The 13,069-nt window shown below is 44.5% G+C and overlaps 1 protein-coding gene across 1 annotated transcript in view; it reads left to right on the forward strand.

The window, feature by feature from the left end:
- LOC120928309 (acidic mammalian chitinase-like) overlaps positions 1-10,253 on the forward strand; it is a 44,555-nt gene extending 34,302 nt beyond the window's left edge. Inside the window, exons 7-10 of the mRNA XM_040339409.1 lie at positions 4,595-4,777; positions 7,795-7,911; positions 8,229-8,358; positions 9,946-10,253. Of these exons, the coding sequence (XP_040195343.1) occupies positions 4,595-4,777; positions 7,795-7,911; positions 8,229-8,358; positions 9,946-10,196 (681 nt within the window). The 3' untranslated portion in view covers positions 10,197-10,253. The remainder of the gene's footprint in view (positions 1-4,594; positions 4,778-7,794; positions 7,912-8,228; positions 8,359-9,945) is intronic.
- The last annotated feature ends 2,816 nt before the right edge of the window (positions 10,254-13,069 follow it).

Here is a 13,069-nt window from a genome sequence, read left to right on the forward strand (position 1 = left end):
TGTCACAGATGTTTTTTGAATTAGCCGCAGCACATTAACATTAAACATTAAAAAAATGTTTTAATAATAATTTAATGTCATACTTATCTGCTCATTGGACAAAGCGTAGGACTTTTGTCTGAAGGGCATGGCCGTGATCTTGTATTGCATACAAACGAAAAACAATTGTTGGTCAACAAACACGAAAATATGTGTTTTTCAGCTCTTTAGCGCCACCCTTTGGGCAACTTCTGCTAATGTTGTGTTATGGTTAGCATTGCTTTTGTGTATGCGTGTTTGTACTTTGGAGTTTTGTCCGAAGGACTTGTGTACACATAATTGGATAAGCCAACAACACACATTTGTTGTTGGAAAATTTTAAAGCAAGCTGTCCAACATTTGTTGGCAGAAAATCCGACAACATTTATCCGATGGAGCATACAAACGTTCGGATTTTCCGACAACAGCCTGCCATCACACAATTCCAGTCGGAAAATCGTGTGTACGAGGCTTAACGTTAGCAAGGAGTCCGATTTGGATACTAGGGCTTTAAGTAAACTTGTCATGAAAAAAACAGAGGCTACCGTTGCTGGGCTCTGTATTTAAAAATTGGCTGATAGTTATGCTGGACCCTCCGAGTCATTGACCCAGAGCAAGTGTACAGATAAGGACTTCCAATGCTACCCGTGTCTCTTTAAAAAAAAAAAAGGCCGTTTAAATTTTGTCAATTCCTCTTTACCGTAACAGGGTACGCTACGCCGTACGCTACGCCGCCGTAACTTACTTTTGTTGGTTTGAATCCTGAAAGAATTCGCGCCGTAAGTTACGGCGGCGTAGTGTATCTCTCGCGGCGTAAGGGCGCGGAATTCAAATTGGGCGGGTAGGGGGCGTGTTTCATTTAAATTAAGTGAACTGCGCATGCGCCGTCCCTAAATTTCCCGCCGTGCATTGCGCTAAATGACGTCGCAGCAACGTCATTGTTTTGATGTGGACGTAAATTACGTCCATCCCGATTCACGGACGACTTACGCAAACAAAATTTTTTTTTTCAAATTATACGCGGGAACGACGGCCATACTTAACATTGCGTACGCCACCAAATAGCAGCTTTAACTATACGCCGAAAAAAGCCGACTAGAGACGACGTAAAAAAATGCGACGGCCGCTCGTACGTTCGTGGATCGTCGGAAATAGCTAATTTGCATACTCGACGCGGAAAACAACGGGAACGCCACCCAGCGGACGCCGAAGAATTGCATCTTAGATCCGAAGGCGTACGAAGACGTACGCCTGTCGGATCTAACCCAGATGCCGTCGTATCTTGTTTTGAGGATTCAAAACAAAGATACGACGCAGGAAATTTGAAAGTATACTCTCTTTGTGGATCTGCCCCACAGTCTTTAGCATACCATTAAAGTGACATTTGTTCAGCTTTTTCAAAGCTTTTATGATACCAGAGCAAGGTACAAAAAAAAGTATCTAGATCAGTGGTTCTTAACCTTGTTGGAGGTACTGAACCCCACCAGTTTCATATGCGCATTTACCGAACCCTTCTTAATTGGAAAAATAAAATATTAATTTTCGTGTGATGGGCACAGTGGCTGCGTTTGATGGGCACAGTGGCTGCGTTTGATGGGCACAGTGGCTGCGTGTGATGGGCACAGTGGCTGCATGTGATGGGCACAGTGGCTGCATGTGATGGGCACAGTGGCGACAATTGATGGCACAGAGGCTGCATGTGATGGCACAGTGGTGACAATTGATGGCACAGAGGCTGCATGTGATGGCATAGTGAGGCTGCAATTTATATATATATATATATTTTTGCTAGTCAGAGAAGGCTCATTTAAAATAACACAAAAAATGCTCAGTGAGCCTCCCCCCCCCCCCAATCCAGCCATTTAATTATATGCTCTTAACAGGTTCTACTTAGGCCCCGTACACACGACCAAACATGTATGCTGAAACTGGTCCGCGGGCCAGTTTCAGCATACATGTTCGGTCGTGTGTGGGCGCGAGCGGGCCGAATTTCAGCAAACATTTGCCCGCCGGGCCTTTTCCCAGCAGACAAATATTCCTGGACGTGTTTTAAAACCGTCCGCTGGAATCCTGCCCGCTCGGACATGTACGGTCGTCAGTACAGACCTACCGTACATGTCCAGGCGCCCGCCGTCCCTCGCATGCGTCGAATGACTTTGACGCATGCGTGGAAGCCTTTAAATGGCAGGCCCGCCCACGTCTCCGCGTCATCGTCGCGGCGACGACGCGGACACGCCCCGCGTATTGTTTACGCGCAGACTTCTGTACGATGGTGTGTACAACCATCGTACAGAAGCCCTCTGGCAGACATGTACGGTGAAAACGGTCCGACGGACCGCTTTCACCGTACATGTTTGTTCGTGTGTACCCGGCCTTACTTTTAAACAAGTTCAGTAGTTTTTTTTAGCACACTGTCTGCTAGGTTCAAATTCCACTAGTCAGGCAGGCTCCTCGAGACTAGTCCTTGCCTCTTTAGCTCGTCACAGGCAGCGCCAAAACACAGCTCTCTGCGCAGCGCTCTGAGTCCCCCCTTTCCGGCCGTGAGTGGAGTGACGTCACGCCGCTGGAAGGGACCAAGAGACTCCTTCATAGGGGGAGTAAACAGGCTGCAGCAGACAAGAAAGGGAGCCGGGAGGTGAGGGTCCCTAATGCAGGAGTGCACTCGGCTCACAATTTGTACAGTGCCGCTGGCCGCGCTGGCGGCCGCGGCCGTGGCAGAGCTTCACCTGCGGCTGTGCCCCCCCCCTCCTATATGAAATGGTATCGCCCAGGGCACCCGTCCACCCCTGCCTTGTACCGGCCTTGTACCCTGTGTGACCTCCGCCGAACATCCGAGACTCACTCACCGAATCCCTGGTAACCCCACAGAACCACTGATCTAGATTAACCACTTCAGCCCCGGAGGATTTGGCTGCCCAATAACGGCCCGTTTTTTGTGATTCGGCACTGCGTCGCTTTAACTGACAATTGTGCGGTCGTGCGACTTTCCACCCAAACAAAATTAATGTCCTTTTTTTCCCCATAAATAGAGCTTTTTTTTGGTGGTATTTGATCACCTCTGCGTTTTTTATTATTTGTGCTATAAACAAAAAAAGAGCATCGATTTTGAAAAAAAGCAATATTTTTTACTTTTTGCTATAATAAATATCCCCCAGAAATATATAAGAATTTTTTTCTTTTCCGGCATAAAGTTACCCCTGCTATATGAGGCGTAGCCAATGTTAAGTATGGACGTCGTTCCCGCGTCGAGTTTTGAAAATTTTACATCGTTTGTGTAAGTCGTTCGCGACTGTACGTAAGTTACGTTCACGTCTAAAGCAATGACGATTTGCGGCGTAATTTCAAGCATGCGCACTGGGATTTTTTCATGAACGGCGCATGCGCCATTCGTAAAAAACGTCAAATACGCGGGGGTTACATGTAATTTAAATAAAACACACCCACATCATCCACGTTTTGAATTAGGCGGGCTTACGCTGACACACATACATTACGCCGCCGTAACTAAGGGCGCAAGTTCTTTCTGAATACGGAACTTGCGCCCTAATTTACAGCGGCATAACGTATCTGAGATACGTTACGCCACCCGGAAAGATACACCAATGTATCTGAATCCGGCCCCAAGTCTGTATTCCGCACTCTGATTAAATTGCATATTCCCCCTCCTTTTTTTTTTTTACATTTTTTTTGCATTACACTTGTAAGGGGCCTGATGGTCTCCAGGGCCCCTTACAGGCCTGGCTGGCCCCCCTCCTGTTTTTTTTGCATTACACCTGTAAGGGGCCCGATGGACCCCATGGCCCCTTACTGCCCCCCCCCTCCCATTTTTTTAATTTAAATTTTGTTTTTAATTACACCTGTAAGGGGCCCGATGGTGGACCACCCCCCCCCTCCTGCCCTGCCTAAAGCTGTGTAAGGGGCCCTAAAATGTGTCATGGCTGCCCAGGGATGGACTGGCCATTGGGACTACAGGGAGTTTCCCGGTGGGCCGATGGCTCACTGGGCCGGCTTCAGTGACAGCGGACTGCTGCCCCCCTCCATTCCTCTGTGTCTCCCTTCCCGCAGCACTCACCTGGGGGTAAAACAAAGAAGCAGGGGGAGGACCAGAGGAGCAGGAGGGACTACATAGGAGCATGGGGGAGGGGACAGACAGCTGACTCAACAGCTATGGCCTGGGAGTTTCTCCCTTCTGCCTAATCTTGTCCTATAAGGGGGGCACCAAACTGATTCTTTTCCCTGGGTGAAATAATACCTAGCTTCCCCACTGGTACTGCCTATAAGAGGAGCAGTACCAGCCCTTCTACTCTAATAAAGTAGAACGGCTAGTGGCTAGTGAAGGGGGAGAGGGGGCTTGGGTGGCCGGGGGGGGGGGGTGCTGGAGTTGTCCGGCCGCCATGGGAGAGACCTGTCAAAGTGGGCCAGTCTGGATGAAGTCCAGGGCCAAATTTCTGTCCCAGTCCAGCCCTGTGGCTGCCCTGCGAACACTTACCAGTCTGCAAAATAAGCATACAAGAACATAATCCAATGACAATTATTTGGCCTAATACATGTGCTATACATTTTCCATTCCAAACAGGAATATGCAATGAACTACTGGAAGAAAAAGGGAGCCCCAGCAGAGAAGCTCATTATGGGATTCCCTACCTATGGTCGTTCTTTCACTTTATCTGGAACAAACACAAATGTTGGAGCTCCCATTGCTGGAGCTGGGTCTCCTGGGCCTTACACTGAAGAGGCTGGATACTGGGCATACTTTGAGGTATCTCTAAAGAAATGCTATTCATTACTGATGGACTTAATGTATCTTTGTAGAGACACTGGGGCAGATTCATAAAAGAGATACGACGGCGTATCTCCTGATACGCCGTCGTATCTCAGAGATACGAAGGTCGTATCTATGCGCCTGATTCATAGAATCAGGTTACGCATAGATCTCCCTAAGATCCGACAGGTGTAAGTGACTTACACCGTTGGATCTTAGGCTGCAATTCTAGGCCGGCCGCTAGGTGGCGATTCCATTGCGGTTGGCGTAGAATATGCAAATGACTAGTTACGCCGATTCACGAACATACGCTTTGCCCGTCGCTGTAAATTTACGTTGTTTCCGTAGAGATACGCGGCGTAAAACTAAACCTGCCCTCTAGGTGGTCTAGCCAATGTTAAGTATGGCCGTCGTTCCCGCATCGAAATTTGAAATTTCACGTTGTTTGCGTAAGTCGTCCGTGAATGGCGCTGGACACCATTTACGTTAACGTCGAAACCAATGACGTCCTTGCGACGTCATTTAGCGTAATGCACGTCGGGAAATTTTAGGGATGGAGCATGCGCAGTACGTTTGTCGCGGGAACGCTCCTAATTTAAATGGTCCCCGCCCCATTTGAATTAGGCGGGCTTGCGCCGGGCGGATTTACGCTACGATTTACGCTACTTTACAGGCAAGTGCTTTGTGAATCAAGCACTTGCCCGTAAAACTTGCAGCGGTGTAACGTAAATGTAATACGTTATGCCGCCGCAGAGTAAGGTGATTCTACGTGAATCTGCCCCACTATTCTGAATTTCCAGTAGGTACTTAAAGTTGAACCTTACCCATAACAACTTGATAAAAAAATAATGTTCTTTAGCATGTGGTCATTTCAAATGCACCTAGAGGAATACACAGTGTACTTTTATGCAAATCTTACCCAGCTTCTGCATTCAAGAGTTATGGCTAGGGATGAGCTTCGAGTTCGAGTCAAACTCATGTTCGTCTCGAACATTGCCTGTTCTCCTGTTCGGCGAACAACGAACAATTATAACAAATTCGAAAACCTGCGGAACACCCTGTTAAAGTCAATGGGAGAAATCTAAAGTGCTAATTTTATTGTCCTAAAAAGTGTTTGGGGACCTGGGTCCTGCACCAGGGGACATGTATCAATGCAAAAAAAAGTTTTAAAAATGTCTGTTTTTTTGGGAGCAGTGAATTTAATAATGCTTAAAGTGAAACAATAAAAGTGAAATATTCCTTTAAATTTCGTACCTGGGGGGGGGGGTGTGCATGTGAAATAGTGCATGTTTCCTGTACTTAGAACTGTCACTGCACAAAGTGTAATTTCTGAAAGAAAAAAAGTCATTTAAAACCGGACTCGCGGCTATAATGAATTGACCCCGTCACGTGACCCCGCCCCTCTCTGACGCACCCTCTGCTACGTCACTGGGGAAGCCCAGGCTTTCCCCTTGCATCAGAGGGGGCGGGATTACGTGACGGGTGGCCCCGCCACCGGTGGAGACAGGCGGCCGGCGATTCTGCGCTCTGGATCCGGGCGATCTTCTTATCGCTGGACTGGAGAGGAGATCACCCGTCGCTGGATACAGACAACGTTGGAGCGGAGAGAGTGTGGATTACCACCGCTGGATTCTTTTTTATTAATAAAGGACTTTTTTCCACGGTGTGTGTGTGTGTGTGTTTTTTACAACTATTTACACTTTCTTTGTGAAATGGTAGGGGTACACTGTACCCCATTACCAATTCACATAGGGGGGCCAGGATCTGGGGGTCCCCTTTGTTAAAGAGGTCTTACAGATTCTGATAAGCTCCCCACCCGCAGACCCCCACAACCACCGGCCAGGGTAGTGGGGTAGTGGGGATGAGGCCCTTGTCCCCATCAACATAGGGACATCCTCCCCATGTTGAGGGCATGTGGCCTGGTACGGTTCAGGAGAGGGGGGCTCTCTGTCCCCCCTCTTTTCTGTGGCCGGCCAGGTTAACTTGCTTGGATAAGGGGTCTGGTGTGGATTTTTGGGGGAACTCCACGCCATTTTTTTTTAAATTTGGGGTGGAGTTCCCCTTAAAATCCACATCAGACCTGAAGGGTCTGGAATGGATATCTGGGGGGAACCCCACGTAATTTTTCTTTAAATTGACGGCGGGGTTCCCCTTAATATCCATACCAGACCTGAAGGGCCTGGTAATTGAATTTGGGGGGACCCCTACGCTTTTTTTTTTTATTAATGAATTCTCTCTGAATTGCCGGGAGCCGACAATTCATTATAGCCGCGAATCCGGTTTTAAATTACTTTTTTTCCTTCAGAAATGACACTTTGTGCAGTGACAGTTCTAAGTACGGGAAACATGCGCTATTTCACATGCTTACTTTACACCCCCCCAGGTACGAAATTTAAAGGAATATTTCACTTTTATTGTTTCACTTTAAGCATTATTAAATTCACTGCTCCTGAAAAAACGTCAATTTTTAAAACTTTTTTTTTGCATTGATACATGTCCCCTGGTGCAGGACCCAGGTCCCCAAACACTTTTTAGGACAATAACTTGCATATTAGCCTTTAAAATTAGCACTTTAGATTTCAAATTTTCGAGTCCCAATAGTCTTTAACAGGGTTCTAAAGTTCACACGAACATTTAGTGTGTTCGCAGGTTCTGGTGCGAACTGAACAGGGGGGTGTTCGGCTCATCCCTAACTATGGCCTTTCCTACACCTCACCATTGGGCTACAGATATAATAGATTGCCTCCTTGGCAAATAGTGTGGCATGGTAGATGGGAGGGTTAAAGCACCTTAAAAAAAAACTATGCATAGAAGTAAACAACTAAATCTGAGATGATTAAGCATCTACATTCCAGACTTGTTTTATTTGATGGTGTGCAGTTGGGCTATAAGACATGGTTTGGTGCCCAAATCTTTATATTTTTGCTAGATAAAGTGCCTTATTAAAAACTTAATAGTTATGCTTCATTTAGGTTGTAATTACCTGTGATTATTTTTGTATTACTTTAATACAGATTTGTACCTTCCTCTCTGGAGCAAAAGTGGTATGGATGGATGACCAGAAGGTTCCATATGCATACAAGGGCAACCAGTGGGTTGGATATGACACAGTAGATAGTTATGCCTATAAGGTACTTTTAAGGAAATATGTGACACATATTTTGACATGGTACACTCTTTTTTTAACCTAATATGTACAAACCTACCAACTTTTTTCTCAGAAATATTCTATTTATGTTCTAGATCTGTTGTTTCCTTGTTTTTGATCATGTGCAAATGATACATTATAAGGACAGAAATAATAACTACATTTTGAATTGACTTTTTGTATGGTCATTCTTATTGATTTACTTCCTAAACAAGAATAAAAATAAAGTTGGATAATCTAATGCCTGAAATCAAGTATGGCATGCAAGAAACATATGGTTGATGGCTGTTTTCTTTTCAGGTAGAATTTGTGAAGCAAGGAGGATTTGGTGGAGGAATGGTTTGGGCCATTGATTTGGATGATTATCTGGGAACATTTTGCAACCAGGGCAAATATCCACTGATCAGCAAATTAAAGGAAGCATTCACAGGTATAAAAGTATTATGTATATGCAGTATGTATGTATATCCTTAAACGTTTTTGTTTTCCTTAGTTATTTTTATTTCAGTCTATATACATTTTTATTGTATCCTACTAAATGTATTGCTTTCTCAAATTTACAGTTTGATAAAACTACACAATTTCTACATACTTTTTGGTGATAACATATACTAAAGCCTAATTAGTAACCTCATTATGCACAGAGCCACTCTTATTAGGCACCCATTTTCAATTGGTTAATACAACAAAAGATAAGCATGTGTTATATGATTTAGTATGAAATAAAAATAACAAAGCATTTGTAAAGAATAACTTATCTTAGTTTTTCATACCTGTCACTGTCAAAAAACAGGTATTACAAACACCCAATCCTGACATGTTTTTTTCAACACATTTGTTTGTGGACATGCCACCATGATTGTAGGATACCAGTGGTATATTATTAAACATGTAACACACATTTGTCTAAGAACCCCTAATGCTGTTTGTGGTGTTCTTAACACACATCCTTGTTCTAGCCCAGAGATGCCCAACCTTTTGAAGAGCGAGGGCCACTTAAGCGACTTGGTAACCGATCGGGGGCCACAATGAGCGGCACGTGTGGATGACATGTCCGAGTTTGCTCTGCATATGCAAAGCGGACAAGGACACATCCCACTATACTTTTTAGCGGATCGGATTGGAGGTAGGACACAAGTCAGTTTATGTCTGCCACTACTTAGAGGTAAATGATGGGCCCAATTGGTTGGACTGATTGTTTGAAAGGGGACCCAAGGCTGCTTTCACACTAATGCACTGCGGTTTACCGGCACCGCGGGTGCAACGCAGTGTACCTTTGGCTTCTATTATATATCTGCACGTTTGGTGCACTTTCAGAAAGCTCACCAAACTTGCAGATAATAACAGAAGTCTATGGCTCAGTGCAGGTACCCTGCAGGTAAACTGCTCTGCAGCTCCAGATCAGTTTGAAAGCAGCCCAGTAACCACTGCTGAACAGATATGCCCATCTATACATTGTGATTTTAGTAATAAACTGACCTTTAATAACAGTATTCTATTGTATTCCATCCCAGAGCAGGAGGTCGTGGGCCACATCAGAGGGCTCCGCGGGCCACATGTGGTCCCCGTGCCACTGGTTGGGCACACTTGATCTAGCCTATATATAATTTGGTAAAATGCATTATTTACAAGACAAGAAAGCATCATGTTTTAAAATATACAGATGTGTGTGACACCGCTCTAGGTCAATCTCCCATCTAAACCTCCACTAACACACAGATCGGGTGCTGGCTCCGTCCATCACCGATTTCAGGTTGGCTGCACTTCCAGTAAAACCACATTTATTTCAGCAAATCCATAAGCATATCCAAAGACTCAAATAAAGGCGAACAGCATCACCAGCTAACATGTTGCATGCTTCCTTAGCACTTAGTCATAGATCACTGGTGTCTTTGGATATGTTTTTATGGACTTGCTGAAATAAAGGTGATTTTACTTGATGTGCGGCCAACCATAATTTTTTTCGCTCATTTTAAAATATACTGTATCTGGATTTTATATATATTTTTTTTCTTAGGCACAGATACTCCTACCCCTCCGACATCATCTCCAGGAGAGGACACTACAACACATACTACGACTACTACTCACGATTCATCAGTTGACCCTAATTTTTGTTCCAGCCTATCAGATGGCTACTATGTAAATCCATTAGATCACAATAAATTCTACATGTGTCATCAGCATTCTACCTACCCAATGAATTGTGGTTTAGGGTTGGTGTTTGATGAAAACTGCAAGTGTTGTGACTGGCCACTTTCGCAATGATTTTAACTTTGCGTATGGAAATTAAAATAAAATACAAAATCTGATCTCTGATTTTAACTAATGTGTGATGTGATTTTTGTTTGTGTGCCAAGAATTACTTTCCATGCTTGTAGGCTATTGTGATGTCCCTTGAAAGAGCAACATTATCTGCTGCATAGAATACTTAGAGCCTCGTACACACGATCAGATATTCTGACGGGAATTGTGTGATGGCAGGCTGTTATCGGAAAATCCGACCATTTGTATGCTCCATCGGACTACAGGGGGCTACATCCTGATAGGCCAAACTATTTTTGGAGGGTTAAAAAAAAGTCTTCTAGTTTTGGCATAATAATAAAAGTCTAAAAGTGTGGCTACCCAGTAGCTATCCCTTTCCTTAATATCTAGTTGTAAGTCTGGAAAGAGACAAGTATACTGCTTGGAAGTATTCTTAAAACAACAGAATGTAAACTAAATGGCGGAATTGTATATTTATGCCATTGGTGATGAATACCAGGAACGCCTAAGGCCCCTTTCACACATGCGGAACGTATTTCCGTATTTCATCCATTCGTTTCTGGATGAAATACGGACATACATGTATCCCTATGGGATAGCGAGTGTCAGCGGATGAACATTCGCTGACACCCGATCTCATCGGTCCTCGCTATGGTCCGATTCTGCAGACGGAGGAAAATCCTATTTTTCCATCCGTCTGCAGAGCGGATCGGGTGAACACGGACAGACAGGCCGTGTTCATCCGATCCCCCCATAGGGGAGAGCGGAGATCTGACAGGGCGGTCCCGGGACCGCCCTGTCATCTGTGGGCTCAGAGCAAGCGGGTGTTAAAGGTAAGGATCCTCACGGGACTGCCCTATCATCTGCCGGCTTAGCAGGGATCAACAAAGCGATCCCCGCAGAGCAAGCGGGTGTTAAAGGTACTAATCCTCACGGGATCCGTACGTGTGAAAGGGCTCTAAGGCTGGGTTCACACTACTACACTACTTTCATCCTACTTTGCTCTGTGTTCAATGTTTCCCTATGAGAGCGTCTTGTAGCGTCCTACACAAGTCGGTCCGACTTTGAAAATGCTCCCTGTACTACTTTTGGTCCTACATTGATCCTACTTCAGGCCCATTGAATATCATTGAAGTCGGACCAAAGTAGTATCCTGTTCATGAAAGTAGGATGGATGTAGGACCAATGTAGGATAAATGTAGGACCAATGTAGCAGAGCAAAGTAGGATGAAAGTAGTGTAGTAGTGTGAACCCAGCCTAAAACAACACAATATAAAAAAAAACAGAAAGAAAGGTAAAGGGAAGTACTCAAATCAATTTGTTTATTAATTTATGCTAAACAAAGGCAAATAATGCCCCCTTCTCAGAAAGCTCCCATCTGGTCACTTAAAATATAATTATTGACAATATTGTCAGACTAACAAGGCCAAAAGACTTAACAGAATAGCACAGACTAGCTTCATATGTGAAAGTAACCCAAGGTGCCTTGAAAAACCTCAAGTGTTGGTGGACAAAACTCATTTGGGGTCGCCAACATGATTTTTATGTTGGTTAAGTTTTGCTTGACCTTTAATAGGCAAATTGTTTTGCAGTACACTTAAAATGTTTCTTTATGTTTGTCTTTATATCTGCTTCATTGCCCACCAATGGAATTATTTATTATTCTTATTGTTGTATTCACCATTATCACTTCTCACACTTTTTGTAAACGGGTGATCGGTCACATCAGCCTCCCTGCCCCCCTCCCCCCTACACTTTTACCCTCCCACAGTGCCCAGCAACCTCTAAACATAAATACTGGGCCAGATCCACATACATTTACACCTGCGCCGCATATCAGAGATACGCTACGCCGCTGTACCTTACCTGGCGTACTTTCAAATCCACAAAGATTTTGCGCCGTAAGTTACGGCGGCGCAGTGTATTTCTGGCGGCCTAATTCAATTCAGCGATCAGGGGGCGGGTTTCATTTAAATGAAGCGCGTCCCCGCGCCGAATGAACTGCGCATGCGTCGTCCAGAAATTTCCCGCCGTGCTTTGCGCGAAATGACGTCGCAACGACGTCATTTTTTTAACTTAGACGTGAGTTACGTCCATCCCTATTCACGGAAGACTTACGCAAAAAAATAATAATTCAAATTTCGACGCGGGAACGACGGCCATATTTAACATGGCAATTCTACCTCTATGCCGAAAAATACCAGCTTTAACTATACGCCGGAAAAAGCCGACTACAGACGACGTTAGAAAATGCGACGGCCGCGCGTACGTTCGTGGATCATCGTAAATCGCTTATTTGCTTACCTGACGCGGAAAACGACGCAAACTCCACCCAGCGGGCGCCGAAGTATTGCATCTAAGATCCAAAGCCGTACGAAGCCGTACGCCTTTTGGATCTTACCCAGATGCCGTCGTATCTTGGTTTGAGGATTCAAACTAAAGATACGACGCGGGAAATTTGAAAGTACGCCAGCATATCAGTACATACGCCGGTACTTTGTCTGTGGATCTGGCCCAAATACTGTATTTATCTATATTTTCATGCTGGTTCCCAACAGCAATATTGCAGTAAGTGAAATCTTAAAGGGGTTGTAAAGGTTTGTTTTTTATTTTCTAAATAGGTTACTTTAAGCTAGTGCATTGCTGGTTCACTTACCTTTTCCTTCGATTTCCCTTCTAAATGTTTTTTTTCTTTGTTTTCTTTGTCTGAATTTCTCATTTCCTGTTCCTCCTCAATAAGGTGTTCAATAAGCTATTCTAAATGACTTTCCACGGCTCGGATGATGGTGGAAAGCTTACTGAGGAGAAACAGGAAGTGAGAAATTCAAACAAAGTAAAAAAACATTTAGAAGGGAAATAGAAGGACAAGGTAAGTG

This window comes from Rana temporaria, chromosome 2 (genome assembly GCF_905171775.1).
Source record: "Rana temporaria chromosome 2, aRanTem1.1, whole genome shotgun sequence".
NCBI classification, from domain to species: Eukaryota; Metazoa; Chordata; class Amphibia; order Anura; family Ranidae; genus Rana; species Rana temporaria.